The following is a 16,278-nucleotide window of genomic DNA, read 5'->3' as shown; positions in this document are numbered from 1 at the left end:
TAAACCTCCAAGTGCTTCACAGAAATTTATAAAGTAGAGCCGTGAAAACAAAAAAATCCTTTTTTTTTCCCTCAAAAATGAATTTTTAGCCTGCATTTTTTTATTTTCTCAAGGGTAACAGGAGACATTGGACACCAAAATCTGTTGACCAGTTTGTCCTGAGTATGCTGATACCCCATATGTGAGGGGGGGCACTGTTTGGGCACCCATAGGAGCTCGGAAGGGAAGGAGCGCCGCTTGGAATGCAGACTTTGATGGGATGGTCTGCGGGCGTCATGTTGCATTTTCAGAGCTCCTGATGTACCTAAACAGTAGAAACCCCCCACAAGTGACCCCATTTTGGAAACTAGACCCCCCAAAGAGCTTATCTAGATGTGTGGTGAGCACTATGAACCCCCAACTGCTTCACAGAAGTTTATAATGTAGAGCCATGAAGATAAAAAAAATATTAAATCATATTTTTTTCACAAAAATGATCTTTTCACCCCAAAATTTTTACTTTCACAAGGGTAACAGGAGAAATTGGGTCCCAAAATTATTGTGCAATTTATGCTGAGTAGGCTGATACCCCATATGTGGGGGGGGACCACTGTTTGGGCGCATGGCAGAGTTCGGAAGGGAAGGAGCGCCGTTTTGGGATGCAGACTTTGATAGAATGGTCTATGGGCATTATGTTGCGTTTGCAGAGCCCTTGATGTACCTAAACAGTAGAAACCCCCCACAAGTGACCCCATTTTGGAAACTAGACCCCCCAAGGAACTTATCTAGATGTGTGGTGAGAACTTTGAATGCCCAAGTGCTTCACAGAAGTTTATAATGCAGAGACGTGAAAATAAAAAATATTTTTTTTTCCACAAAAAAGATGTTTTAGCCCCCAAGTTTTTATTTTCACAAGGGTAACAAGAGAAATTGGACCCCAAAAGTTGTTGTCCAATTTGTCATGAGTATGCTGGTACCCCATGTGTGGGGTGGACCACTATTTGGGCGCACGGCAGAGCTCGGAAGGGAAGGAGCGCAGTTTTGGAATGCAGACTTTGATAGAATGGTCTGCGGGCATTATGTTGCGTTTGCAGAGCCCCTGATGTACCTAAACAGTAAAAAAAACACAAATGACCCCATTTTGGAAACTAGACCCCCCAAGGAACTTATCTAGATGTGTGGTGAGAACTTTGAATGCCCAAGTGCTTCACAGAAGTTTATAATGCAGAGTCGTGAAAATAAAAAATATTTTTTTTCCACAAAAAAGATTTTTTAGCCCCCAAGTTTTTATTTTCACAAGGGTAACAGGAGAAATTGGACCTCAAAAGTTGTTGTCCAATTTATCCAGAGTACGCTAATGCCCCATATGTGGGGGTAAACCACTGTTTGGGCGCCCGGCAGAGCTCAGAAGGGAGGGAGCGCCATTTGACTTTTTGAGCGCAAAATTGGCTGTCGTGTTTGGAGACCCCCTGATGTACCTAAACATTGGAAAGCCCCCAATTCTAACTCCAACCCTAACCCCAACCCGATCCATAATCCTAATCACAACCCTAGTGATAATCACAACCCTAACCCCAAAACAACCCTAATCTCAACCCTAACCATAACCCTAATCAAAACCCTAAATCCAACACACCCCTAATCCTAATCTCAACCCTAACCTCAAACCTAACCCTAATCCCAATACACCCCTAACCCTAATCCCAACCCTAACCTTAACCCTAATCCCAAACCTAACCCTAATCCCAAACGTAACCCTAACCCTAATATCAACCCTAATCCAAACCCTAACCCTAACTTTAGCCGCAACCCTAGCCCTAACTTTATCCCCAACCCTAGCCCTAACTTTAGCCCCAACCCTAACCCTAAATTTAGCGCCAACCCTAAATTTAGCCCCAACCCTAACCCAAAATTTAGCCCCAACCCCAACCCTAAAATTAGCTCCAACCCTTACCCTAAATTTAGCCCCAACCCTAACCCTAAATTTAGTCCCAACTCCTCTAGCTGCCGTCGGCAGATCATGGCGGCCGCACTGCGCATGCTCCCACCATTTTCTTACCGGATGAAGAAGCCGGCGGGCAGGAGGGGACGCAGGAGGACCCAGGGACACCGGTAAGTATAACAGGGTCCCCGAACCCCCCTATTTCTCTGTCCTCTGATGTGTGATCACATCAGAGGACAGAGAATTACATCACTTTTTTTTTTTTGCGGGCGCCGGTAAACAATTAATTACCGGCGATCGCAAAACAGGGGTCGGTAAAAACTGACCCCGATCATGTTCTTTTGGGTCTCGGCTACCCCCGGCAGCCGAGACCCCAAAGATCTTCCCGGTGCCGCCATTTTTTGGCCGGACCAAGTTGGCGACGCCCATCGGGAGCCACGAGGAGCATCGGGGGAGACAGGTGAGTATCGGGGGGCTATCGGGGACCCAATTTCTCTGTCCTCTGATGTGCGATCACATCGGAGGACAGAGAAATTAAATGGGAAATTGCGTTTTTGTTTTTTTTTTCGACCGCCGGTAAACGGTTAATTACCGGCGATCGCAACCCGGGGGGTCGGTAAAAAAAACCCCGAATCATATTCTCTGGGGTCTCGGCTGCCCTCGGCAACCACGACCCCAGAGAAAATCCGACTCTGGGGGGCGCTATTCACTTTTTCCACAGCGCCGTTAATTAACAGTGCTGTGGTTTAAGTACCCTTAACTGCCGCCGTTAAAAGGCGTATCGGCGGTCGTTAAGGGGTTAAACAGGTATTCTCATATTATTAAATTGAGTCAGTTGGACAGCATGAAAATAAGCATGTTTGCAATTGACTTGCCTTTCATTATCCTGCTGCGAGAACTTTTCTCTTATATTGTGTACAGCTTGTTTCCATGGAGAGTCTGGACAATTTTGCCAGTAGTTACATTCCAGGAAAGGAGTTAATTCCTAAAATCCCAGTCAACTCTCTCCAACCCATTAATTTATATAAAGCAGTCCCTGTTATCTCTATATGAAAATAGTGATACCGGTGTAAACTAAGAACAACCACTGACAGACTCCTAAGCTAGGTTCACTTGTCCAGTTTTGATAAGTTTGAACAGATCCAGCAGCAATCCGTTGTCAAAAAAGTAGTGCAAACACAACTCTTTAGTCTGCTTTTAAATAACTGATCTAAGTGGGATCTGTTTTTTAACATTGAAGGCTATGAGATCTGTTAATCAGCCATCCGTTTTTCTTTTATTTATTTTTTGCTTACTTGATCCGGTAAGACATCAATGTAAAAAAAAAAGATCCAGCAGAGATCAGTTATTTAAAGATGGACTAAAGTTTTGTCTGCACAACTTTTTTGCCAACGGATTGCTGCTTGATCTGTTCTAACTTATCACTACTGGACATGTGAACATAGCCTATTGTGTCTGTAGTGTGTATCCTATAAGTGTATCATACAAGTGTGAAGATCAGAAATAAAACCAGAAGGATGTATACAGACTGTGCCCTGCTATCTGCCACCATCGCACTCTAACCAGCATGTCTATTCTTCCTACAGGTATGATCATCCACCCAGCTCTCCTGCTTTGTCTGTCTATATGAAGTGCATATAATCCCCACCTGGTACGTCACCCCACTTTCCACACAGACTCCTACCTCTGCTCCTAGTATTCACATGGTATGTCTTTCAACTAACCCAAGCTTTACCCCAGTGTTATTTATGACCTTGTTTACTTTGGCTTGAATATATGCATCTGGTCCACTCTTAATTTTCTGATAAGGATGAACGGAGACCACTCCTCTGCTTCACACCTGAATGCACTTTGTAGCACATATATTGCATAGCTCAAGTCTGCCAAGACTTTAGTCTGCAGTGTGTATCCTATAAGTGTATCATATAAGTGTGAAGATCAGAATTAAAACCTGAAGGGAACTGGACAGTCACTGTAAACAATGTTTCTGTTTGTTTTCACTCTCACCCCTATAATCCTTCTCTTTCTAATAACCCCCCATTCCCTACACCTAGTAAGGAACTGTTCATCTCTTCTTCAATCCTCCCCATCCATCTCACCTCCTCCTCTGAACTGTTCCTCAAAATACAATCCTCTGTCTCCAAACACAGACAGCCACCTCATGCCCTCTCCTGCTCCCACCCTTTAACACTATCCCTGCTCCTTCTCACTGCTGGTGATATCTCTCCAAATCCTGGTCCTCCTCAGCACATCCAGACAATCAGTTCTACCTCCTATCCACGCTCTATCACAAATTTCCGTAGCCTCTCTAACCTTATACCCATTTGCCCAGCCCCCGCCTCCCCATTCCCACTAACTGGAGCTCTGTGGAACGCTTGCTCTGTCTGCAACAAGCTTTCCTACATCCACGATCTTTTTGTTACTACCAAACTTTCCTTCCTCGCCCTCACCAAAACCTGGCTCACCCCTTCTGACACAGCCTCTGCTGCTGCACTTTCATATGGTGAATTCCACCTTTCTCACACACCCCGCCCCAGCAGCAAGCATGGTGGAGGAGTTGGTTTTCTCCTGTCAGATAGCTGCTCCTTCACCCCAATCCAATTACCACCCTCTGTTACCATCCCTTCCTTTGAGGTGCACTCTGTGCGTATCTACTCCCCTTCCAACTGGCAGTCATTTATCGCCCCCCAGGGCCAGCCACCACCTTCTTTCACCACTTCACCACCTGGCTACTTCATTTCCTCTCTGCTGACATCCCCACTATCATCTTGGGTGACTTCAACATCCCCATTGACACTTCCCTCTCAGCTGCCACTAAGCTTCTATCTCTTACTTCCTTCTTCATCCTCACTCAATGGTCTTCTACAGCCACTCACAAAGATGGCCACACACTGGACCTCATGTTCACCCGCCCCCTGCTCCCTATCTAACCTCTCTAACTCACCTCTTCCTCTTTCTGACCAAAACCTACTCACATTCTCTTCCCTCTCCACTCCTTGTCTACAACCCCAACCCACAAACTTGCACACCCTCGCAGAAATCTTAAATACCTCGATTTACACTCACTCTCTGAATCCCTTCTCCCTCTTACAGAAATAAGTTCCCTACACAATGTGGATGACGCTGCCACTCTATATTACACCACAATAGCTGTAGCTTTGGAATCTGTTGCCCCTCTCACACATACCAAAGATCGCAAAATCAAGAGACAGTCCTGGCACACCAGCCTGACCAAAGAACTGAGGTGAGCTTCCAGAACTGCTGAGCGGAGATGTAAAAGATCCCACTCCAACGAGCACTTCATCACATTCAAACAGTCCCTCACTACTTTCAAGACCACACTTGCCACAGCTAAACAAACCTACTTCACATCTCTCATATCCTCCCTGTCTCAACCCTAAACAGATATTCAACACCTTCAATTCTCTCCTCCGTCCCCCAGAACCTCCTCCCTCCCCACTCATTTCAGCTGAAGCCTTGCCTCATTTTTCAGGCAGAAGATTAATAACATCAGAGACAGTTTTGATCGACAACCCCCAGAGCCCTTCCTCCCAACTGCCCAGCTCTCCACCTCCAAAACCAACTTCTCCACCATTACAGAAGATAGACTCTCCACTCTACTCTCAAGATCGCATCTCACCACCTGTGCACTTGACCCAATGCGTTCCCACTTCATCCTAAACCTCGCCACAGTCTTCATCCCAACCCTAACCCATCTCTTCAACTTATCACTAACAACTGGTGTTTTCCCCTCAAGCTTTAAACATGCCTCAATCACACCTATCCTCATAAAGCCCTCTCTTGACCCATCCTCTGTATCTAGCTATCGCCCTATATCACTTGTCCTCTATGCCTCAAAACTACTGGAACAGCAAGTCCATCTTGAACTGTCCCATCTCTCTTCCTGGTCCCTCTTCGACCACTTACAATCTGGCTTCCGGTCACACCACTCAACTGAAACTGCCCTAACTAAGGTCACCAATGACCTATTAACCGCCAAGAGCAAGCGACCTCTCCTCCTCCTCCTGGACCTGTCCTCTGCCTTTGACACAGTGGACCATTCCCTATTATTACAGACCCTCTCATCCCTTGGCATCACAGACTTGGCCCTATCCTGGATCTCGTCATACCCAACAGACCGGACATTCAGCGTCTCCCACTCACACACCACCTCCTCACCTCGCCCCCTATCTGTCGGAGTCCCGCAAGGTTCAGTCCTAGGGCTACTGCTCTTCTCCATTTACACCTTTAGCCTGGGACAGCTCATAGAATCTCACGGCTTTCAGTATCACCTCTATGCGGATGACACACAGATCTACATCTCTGGACCAGATATCACCAACCTACTAACCAGAATCCCACAATCTCTGTCCGTTATTTCATCCTTCTTCTCTGCTAGATTTCTAAAACTTAACATGGACAAAACAGTATTCATCATCTTTCCCTCATCTCACGCGACCCCCCCCCCCCCCCCAACGAACCTATCCATTGCAGTAAACGGCTGCCCACTCTCCCGAGTCCCACAAGCTCGCTGCCTCGGGGTAACCCTTGACACTGATCTCTCCTTCAAACCGCATATCCAAGCCCTTTCCACTTCCTGCCGCTTTCAACTCAAAAATATTTCATGGATCCATACATTCCTAAACCAAGAATCTGCAAAAACCCTAGTCCATGCCCTCATCATCTCCTGCCTCGACTACTGCAACCTCCTGCTCTGTGGCCTCCCCTCGCACCCCTCCAAACTATTCTAAACTCTGCTGCCCGACTAATCCACCTGTCCCCCTGCTATTCCCCGGCCTCTCCCCTCTGTCAATCCTTTCACTGGCTCCCCATTGCCCAGAGACTCCATTACAAAACCCTAACCATGACATACAAAGCCATCCAACAACCTGTCTCCTCCATACATCTGTGACCTCCTCTCCCGATACTTACCTGCACGCAACCTCCGATCCTCACAAGATCTCCTTCTCTACTCCCCTCTTATCTCCTCTTCCCACAATCGCATACAAGATTTCTCTCGCGCATCACCCCTACTCTGGAACTCTCTACTACAACATATCAGACTCTCGCCTACCATCGAAACCTTCAAAAAGAACCTGAAGACCTACCTCTTCCAACAAGCCTACAACTTGCAGTAACCACCGATCCACCAAACTGTTGCACGACCAGCTCTACCCTCACCTCACCCATCCGTTGTAGATTGTGAGCCCTCGCGGGCAGGGTCCTCTTTCCTACTGTACCAGTCGTGACTTGTATTGTTTAAGATTATTGTACTTGTTTTTATTATGTATACCCTTCCTCACATGTAAAGCGCCATGGAATAAATGGCGCTATAATAATAAATAATATTAATAATGTGTAAAGGGGACAGAGGGCCTGACCAAAACACTTACTCAAGCAACCAGGAAAAAAAGGCCACTGCAGAGCTATGAGCTGCTTAATGGACAACTTGAGACAACCCTTCTAATGCTCATGAAAGAATGGTAAATTTATCTGATCATTCTTATGGAGTTAGAAAGAAATGTGTGTTTTTGTATTGAAGTTGTAAATGTTAGTTCAAGTTCCACTTTACAACTTCTGCTCCTCACCAACAATATACTAAATTTGCTATTTCTTTATTGCAAGAGGATCTTCAATGCCTCCTGTATCTACCTAGATGTTATCTGAAGAAATCTTTGATGACAAAAGCAGAGTGAGCAGACTAAAACTGTTCTGGGAGTATTGCTCAGAGTTTAAACATTGGGCTACAGATTCCCAGAGCAATGATTCTGGGATGTGATGTCATTCTTTTGACCTGTGTGACAGTTCTTACCAAAATTCCACAACTTGTACCTTCCATTTCCTGTTCTTGATTCTCTATTTGATCTAGTTATACAGCCTTTTTGGTGATAGTGTACAGATTCTAAAAGGTACCGTCACATTTAGCGACGCTGCAGCGATCCAGACAACGATCCCGATCGCTGCAGCGTCGCTGTTTGGTCGCTGGAGAGCTGTCACACAGACAACTCTCCAGCGACCAATGATACCGGTCCCCTGGTAACCAGGGTAAACATCGGGTTACTAAGCGCAGGGCCGCGCTAAGTAACCCGATGTTTACCCTGGTTACCAGCGTAAACGTAAAAAAAAAAAAAACACTACATACTTACCTTCCGGTGTCTGTCCCCCGGCGCTGTGCTTCTCTACACTGACTGTGAGCGCCAGCCAGAAAGCACAGCGGTGACGTCACCGCTGTGCTCTGCTTTCCGGCTGGCCGGCGCTCACAGTGCAGAGAAGCACAGCGCCGGAGGACAGACAGGGGAAGGTAAGTATGTAGTGTTTGGTTTTTTTTTACGTTTACGTTGGTAACCAGGGTAAACATCGGGTTACTAAGCGCGGCCCTGTGCTTAGTAACCCGATGTTTACCCTGGTTACCAGTGAAGACATCGCTGAATCGGCGTCACACACGCCGATTCAGCAATGTCTGCGGGAAGTCCAGCGACGAAATAAAGTTCTGGACTTTCTGCTCCGACCAACGATGGCACAGCAGGATCCTGATCGCTGCTGCCTGTCAAACTGAACGATATCGCTAGCCAGGACGCTGCAACGTCACGGATCGCTAGCGATATCGTTCAGTGTGACGGTACCTTAAGGAATGGCACACTTTTTATAACGGATCTTCTTACTGATGCCTGTGGCTACACAATGACAATTGTTGATCAATATGACATTTGTGAGGTTGCACGTGACATTGTGTTGGAACCGTCGCAAACACTTCAAACCTATTGAATTTTAGGCTGTTTACAAGCAAATGTCGGCTCAAAAAGTCAATGTAACAACAAATCGCGGGTATGTTGCACAAATGTTTTTGTCTTGTCACGCATAACATGTAGCTGTGCAGCCCCAGATTTAAATGCATCTTTCATCACCAATACCATTGCATTTTGCCTCTGATTGATGTGCACACCATTGTCATCAAAGTTCTTTTAAGATTTCTTTGAAATGATTGCAGGTCAATTTATATTCCTTTTCAATTTATCATGCTTAGTTCAAGTTAAGATGAATGGGTCAACCAGTTTCAGCCTTGAGACAAAGGTTGGCTTAATGCAAAACATATCAAACAGGCTAATCTGCTGTGCTACACGCTACATATTTAACTTATTTGCAAACTCCTTATTTTTTTCTTTTCATAAATGGGTTGTCCGAGACTTTGATGGCCTATTCTTCGGATATGTCATCAATGTCTGATCAGTGTGGGTTTCACACAGCTGATTGGCGGGGGTGCAGGATGTTGTACCCCCACTGATCAGAGATAAGAATTGGCCATCAAAATTCAAGTCCCGGACAACCCCTCAAAGCCACTGATTATCAACAGTTTCTCTAAAAGTCCCTCTTCAGAGTCCTCTTCTGGTCATAATGCTGAGGTCAAAGAAATTATGGTTTATAAGAGAACTAATGGGAAACTATTTTATCTTGAAGACTGGAAAATCTATAATTGAAAAGGAAGGATCTTGCAAACTTTGGAGATAAAGCCTTTTTTTTAATAATAAAGCATATTTAACTTGCGGTTTCCTCACGGCCCCCTTTCAAATAATGTTTTGGTGCTCACTTATTTCTGTACTTCTGGATATAATTGATGCAGCCAGTGAATATCTGACCTTAATGGATTATCACTCACCTGGATAGTAATCTATAGGAAATTCCTCCTCACACAGCTCATCACACTTCACACATTTCACTGTAGTATTAATGTGGTTCAGATCCTTACTCTGAAACACAGATTGTAAAAGTTACAGACAGATGGAGAAGTCACAAGAAATGTTTTTGAACAGAACAGAGGTTTTTAGAACATAAATGATCATAAATTATCAAGATGTCCAAAATGATGTGATAGCAGTAGTTATCAAATACCTGCAGGTCTTCTATATAAATCCAAGAAGTGACATAAAAAATAACAGAAATTAACTGCAAACTCACTGGAATACAATTCTTGTGGTCGCACATGGCAGCTTAAAAATGCACTTTCATAGATTTTTTCAAATTAGGACAAAAATCAAGTTTAAAATTGTCTGCGCTTTATTATTATTATTATTTATTTGTTTATATAGCACCATTGATTCCATGGTGCTGTATATGAGCAGGGGTTACATCAAAATACAAATATCACTTACAGTAAACAAACTAACAATAACAGACTGGTAAAGAGGGGAGAGGACCCTGCCCTTGCGGGCTTACATTCTATAGGATGGTGGGGAAGGAGACAATAGGTTGAGGGTTGCAGGAGCTCTGGTGTTGGTGAGGCGGTAGCTTTGGTAGTGGTCAGGAAGCAGCGGGGTCAGTGCAGGCTGTAGGCTTTCCTGAAGAGGTGGGTTTTCAGGTTCCGTCTGAAGGATCCGAATGCGGTTCATAGTCAGACGTGTTGGGGCAAAGAATTCCAGAAGATGGGGGATATTCAGGAGAAGTCTTGGAGGCGGTTGGGTGAGGAGCGAATAAGTGTGGAGGAGAGAAGGAGGTCTTGGGAGGACCGGAGATTACGTGAGGGAAGATATTGGGAGACTAGTTCAGAGATATATGGAGGAGACAGGTTATGGATGGCTTTGTAGGTTAGTATAAGTAATTTGAACTGTATACGCAGAGGGAATGGGAGCCAGTGAAGAGATTTGCAGAGGGGGGAAGAGGAGGAATAACGAGGAGAGAGATGAATTAGTCGGGCAGCAGAATTAAGGATGGACTGGAGAGGTGCAAAGGTGTTAGCAGGCAGGCCACAGAAAAGGATGTTGCAGTAGTCAAGGTGGGAGATGATGAGGGCATGCACAAGCATTTTAGTAGATTGACAGTTGAGGAAAGGACGGATTCTGGAGATATTTTGGAGCTGGAGGCGACAGGAGGTGGAAAGAGCTTGGATGTGCGGTTTGAAGGACAGGGCAGAGTCAAGGTTTACTCCAAGGCAGCGGACTTCCAGTACGGGGGAAAGCGTGATGTCGTTAATAGTGATAGATAGGTCAAGTAAGGAAGATCTTTGAGATGGAGGAAAGATGAGGAGTTCAGATTTGTCCACATTGAGTTTGAGGAAGCGAGAGAAGAAGAAGGAGGATATGGCTGATAGACACTCCGGGATTCTGGATAGTAACATATACATAGTAACATAGTAACATAGTTAGTAAGGCCGAAAAAAGACATTTGTCCATCCAGTTCAGCCTATATTCCATCATAATAAATACCCAGATCTACGTCCTTCTACAGAACCTAATAATTGTATGATACAATATTGTTCTGCTCCAGGAAGACATCCAGGCCTCTCTTGAACCCCTCGACTGAGTTCGCCATCACCACCTCCTCAGGCAAGCAATTCCAGATTCTCACTGCCCTAACAGTAAAGAATCCTCTTCTATGTTGGTGGAAAAACCTTCTCTCCTCCAGACGCAAAGAATGCCCCCTTGTGCCCGTCACCTTCCTTGGTATAAACAGATCCTCAGCGAGATATTTGTATTGTCCCCTTATATACTTATACATGGTTATTAGATCGCCCCTCAGTCGTCTTTTTTCTAGACTAAATAATCCTAATTTCGCTAATCTATCTGGGTATTGTAGTTCTCCCATCCCCTTTATTAATTTTGTTGCCCTCCTTTGTACTCTCTCTAGTTCCATTATATCCTTCCTGAGCACCGGTGCCCAAAACTGGACACAGTACTCCATGTGCGGTCTAACTAGGGATTTGTACAGAGGCAGTATAATGCTCTCATCATGTGTATCCAGATCTCTTTTAATGCACCCCATGATCCTGTTTGCCTTGGCAGCTGCTGCCTGGCACTGGCTGCTCCAGGTAAGTTTATCATTAACTAGGATCCCCAAGTCCTTCTCCCTGTCAGATTTACCCAGTGGTTTCCCGTTCAGTGTGTAATGGTGATATTGATTCCCTCTTCCCATGTGTATAACCTTACATTTATCATTGTTAAACCTCATCTGCCACCTTTCAGCCCAAGTTTCCAACTTATCCAGATCCATCTGTAGCAGAATACTATCTTCTCTTGTATTAACTGCTTTACATAGTTTTGTATCATCTGCAAATATCGATATTTTACTGTGTAAACCTTCTACCAGATCATTAATGAATATGTTGAAGAGAACAGGTCCCAATACTGACCCCTGCGGTACCCCACTGGTCACAGCGACCCAGTTAGAGACTATACCATTTATAACCACCCTCTGCTTTCTATCACTAAGCCAGTTACTAACCCATTTGCACACATTTTCCCCCAGACCAAGCATTCTCATTTTGTGTACCAACCTCTTGTGCGGCACGGTATCAAACGCTTTGGAAAAATCGAGATATACCACGTCCAATGACTCACCGTGGTCCAGTCTATAGCTTACCTCTTCATAAAAACTGATTAGATTGGTTTGACAGGAGCGATTTCTCATAAACCCATGCTGATATGGAGTTAAACAGTTATTCTCATTGAGATAATCCAGAATAACATCCCTCAGAAACCCTTCAAATATTTTACCAACAATAGAGGTTAGACTTACTGGCCTATAATTTCCAGGTTCACTTTTAGAGCCCTTTTTGAATATTGGCACCACATTTGCTATGCGCCAATCCTGCGGAACAGACCCTGTCTCTATAGAGTCCCTAAAAATAAGAAATAATGGTTTATCTATTACATTACTTAGTTCTCTTAGTACTCGTGGGTGTATGCCATCCGGACCCGGAGATTTATCTATTTTAATCTTATTTAGCCGGTTTCGCACCTCTTCTTGGGTTAGATTGGTGACCCTTAATATAGGGTTTTCATTGTTTCTTGGGATTTCACCTAGCATTTCATTTTCCACCGTGAATACCGTGGAGAAGAAGGTGTTTAATATGTTAGCTTTTTCCTCGTCATCTACAACCATTCTTTCCTCACTATTTTTTAAGGGGCCTACATTTTCAGTTTTTATTCTTTTACTATTGATATAGTTGAAGAACAGTTTGGGATTAGTTTTACTCTCCTTAGCAATGTGCTTCTCTGTTTCCTTTTTGGCAGCTTTAATTAGTTTTTTAGATAAAGTGATAGCAGGGAGGTGACGTCTGGGCCAGAAATGTAGATCTGAGTGTCATCAGCATAAAGGTGGTATTGGAATCCATGAGACTTTATGAGTTGTCCCAGGCCAAGTGTATAGATTAAGAAGAGTAGGGGTCCTAGAACAGAGCCTTGGGGGACTCCAACAGAGAGAGGGTGGGGTGGGATGAGATGAGGAGGTAGTGTGGGAGACACTGAATGTGCGGTTGGAAATGTATGAGGAAATCCAGGATAGGGCGAGGTCTTTGATGCCAAAGGAGGAGAGGATCTGTAGTAGGAGGCAGTGGTCAACTGTGTCGAAGGCAGAGGACAGGTCTTTTTTTTAACTCAAATGTTTTTTATTAAATATAAGAGTACAATAAAACATTTCACATTAAGGTATACATTTCCATTTTTCCCACTCTTAACCCTCCCTTACCCATCCCACCCCCCTCCTCTTTTAGACAGCTCACGCCTTCCTCTTAACATATCCTGTAGTATTATATACGTTATCCATATATAATAACTTTTATTTGTACACGAGTACACCATAAATATATAGGCGAACCCTCCTCAGGCCTAACTTCTCTTAGCCTCCCCTAGCCTAGATCCAGCCAGGGCATCCACAATTTATCAAACAGGCCCATCTTCCCTCTTTTCCGATATACACCTTTTTCAAGGGTAATGACCTGCTTCACATATTTAAGATATTCTCCCCTCGAGGGAGGTTCTTCTTTGAAGCAATTTTTGGCTATGACCTTTCGAGCCATGTATAGTAGTCTAGCGATTGCTATTTTCAGCTTGTTATCCACAGTTATCTCTTCCACGTACCCCAGCACGCACACCAAAGGTTCTCTTGGAATTACACATCTGTATGCCCCTTCTATCCGGCTTACAACCACCAACCAAAAAGCAGTCAATCTCGGACATGACCATAACATATGAAACATTTCAGCAATATCATTCCTACATCTAGGGCATTCCGAGTCAGCTCTCAGCCCAGCTCTATACAGGACATCCGGGGATCTATACACTCTGTGTACAATATAAGGCTGGGAGAGCCTATACGGCTCATTCAGTGATAGTTTCGGTATCTATTCTAATACAGACTCCCACGTTTCATCCTCTAAACGACCCAGCTCTCTTTCCCATTTAGCCCTCGCACCAATCAGATATTCTAATAGGTGAGTGTGAAGCAGATCCTTATATAAAGATGAAATAGCACCCCTCGTTGTCCCAACTCCACAGATGTAGTCTAATACTATGTCGTTTTGAATTTGGAAACAATCCCCCTCATTCTGGGCCACAAACGCATGCCGTACTTGTGCATATTGGAACCCCCCAGATGCCTTAAGACCATATTTCGACTATAGCTGGGAAAAGGATTTCAACTCCCGTCGCTCTAAAATATGACAGGCATACCGGATCCCCCTTGGCTTGTCTTTCTGGTATTTGTCCCATCGCCAAAAACTCCGGTAGATTATTATTAAACCACAGCGGAGAAAACCAACCTGGTCAGACAAGCAACCCCGCAAATTTGTTTAACTCTCCCCCATACTTTATATATCAGAAATAATGTTGGGTATTTCTTCCCCAGTATCCCTAGGGATCCATCTTCCAGACACTGTACCGCCGGACTTCTCTTCACCACCCTTTCTATCAAAAGTTGTGCTATATTGGTAGAAGACTCATGTTCCCAACCCTTTAAATGCTGACATTGGGCCGCCAAGAAATATATTTCAGGGTTAGGTAAAGCCAAGCCTCCCGCGTCCTTAGGGCGTTGAAGCGTCTCCAATCTAATTTGCGGGTGTTGCCTCCCCCACACCAGGCCTCTAAATAAAGAGTTAATCAATTTGAATTTTACACGTGGTATCCAGATAGGTGAGTTATGGAGAACATACAGTATCTTAGGCATCAGAATCATCTTAATGAGATTGCAGAGGACAGGTCTAGAAGGAGTATTGTCCGTTAGCTTTGGCTGTAAGTAGGTCGTTAGTGATTTTGGTCAAGGCTGTCTCATTTGAGTGATGGGGCGGAAACCAGACTGTAGATAGTCGAAGAGCAAGTTAGATGAGAGATGGGAGGAAAGTTCAGCATGGACATGCTGCTCCACGAGTTTGGAAGCGAATGGGAGCAGCGATAATGGGCGATAGCTGGACATAGCGCTTGGGTCGAGGGTTGGCTTTTTAAGGATAGGTGTGATTGTGGCATGTTTAAAAGCAGAAGGGAAGGTGCCAGAAGTTAGTGATAGGTTGAAGAGGTGGGTTAGGGATGGCATAAGAGTGGTGGTGAGGTTGGGGAGGACGTGGGATGGGATGGGGCTGAGCGCACAGGTGGTGAGGTGCGATTTCGAGAGGAGGCAGTTAAGCCCCCCTTCAGTGATGTTGGTGTCATGCAGCTGCAATGCAGTACAGCGCAACCTCCACCAGGGGGAGCCTGGTAGGGAAGCCAGACTGCACACACAGAGCAACTGAACAGAAGCCAGCTAGTGGCGAGAGCGAGGTCAGGAAAACCAAGTCAGAGCACAACAGCACAAAAGGATTTAGACAGAATGGATAGTCAGGACATAGCAAGGGATCAGTAAACCAGGACGGGCTAAATACGGTACAATAAGGACAAACTGAAACGGAGTCAAAAAGCCAAGTGTTATGAATAGGTAATTCAGAACCACAATGGACCTTGAAGTTCAGAGCACACAAAGTGACCTGACAATAACCAAAAAACATAGGACGAGCTCTGAGACGTGGAAACTCTGCTGACCGCAATCCCTAATCCTATCCAACCACACTAGAGGCAGCCGTGGAGCGCTCCTGACCAGACCTATGCACCTCGAGCACAGCCTGAGAAACTAGCTAGCCCTAAGATAGAAAAATAAGCCTACCTTGCCTCAGAGAAATACCCCAAAGTAAAAGGCAGCCCCCAACATATAATGACTGTGAGTTGAGATGAAAATACAAACGCAAAGATGAAATAGATTTAGCAAAGTGAGGCCCAACTTACTGAACAGACCGAAGATAGGAAAGATTGCTTTGCGGTCAACACAAAACCCTAGAAACAACCACGCAGAGGGGGCAAAAAGACCCTCCGCACCGACTAACGGTACGGAGGTGCTCCCTCTGCGTCCCAGAGCTTCCAGCAAGCAAGAAAAACCAATATAGCAAGCTGGACAGAAAAAATAGCAAACAAAAACAACACAAGCAAAACTTAGCTTATGCAGGATAGACAGGCCACAGGAACGATCCAGGAGGAAGCAAGACCAATACTAGAACATTGACTGGAGGCCAGGATCAAAGCACTAGGTGGAGTTAAATAGAGCAGCACCTAACGACTTAACCTCAT

General features: G+C 44.9%; 1 protein-coding gene across 1 annotated transcript in view; it reads right to left on the bottom strand.

The window, feature by feature from the left end:
- LOC138664150 (oocyte zinc finger protein XlCOF22-like) overlaps window positions 1-16,278 on the bottom strand; it is a 121,573-nt gene that overhangs the window by 79,155 nt on the left and 26,140 nt on the right. The window contains exon 6 of the mRNA XM_069750593.1: window positions 9,576-9,666. Coding sequence (XP_069606694.1) covers window positions 9,576-9,666 — 91 coding nt within the window. The remainder of the gene's footprint in view (window positions 1-9,575; window positions 9,667-16,278) is intronic.

The sequence above is a fragment of the Ranitomeya imitator genome, chromosome 2, assembly GCF_032444005.1.
Source record: "Ranitomeya imitator isolate aRanImi1 chromosome 2, aRanImi1.pri, whole genome shotgun sequence".
Lineage (NCBI taxonomy): Eukaryota > Metazoa > Chordata > Amphibia > Anura > Dendrobatidae > Ranitomeya > Ranitomeya imitator.
This window is presented reverse-complemented; position numbering and strand designations above follow the sequence as displayed.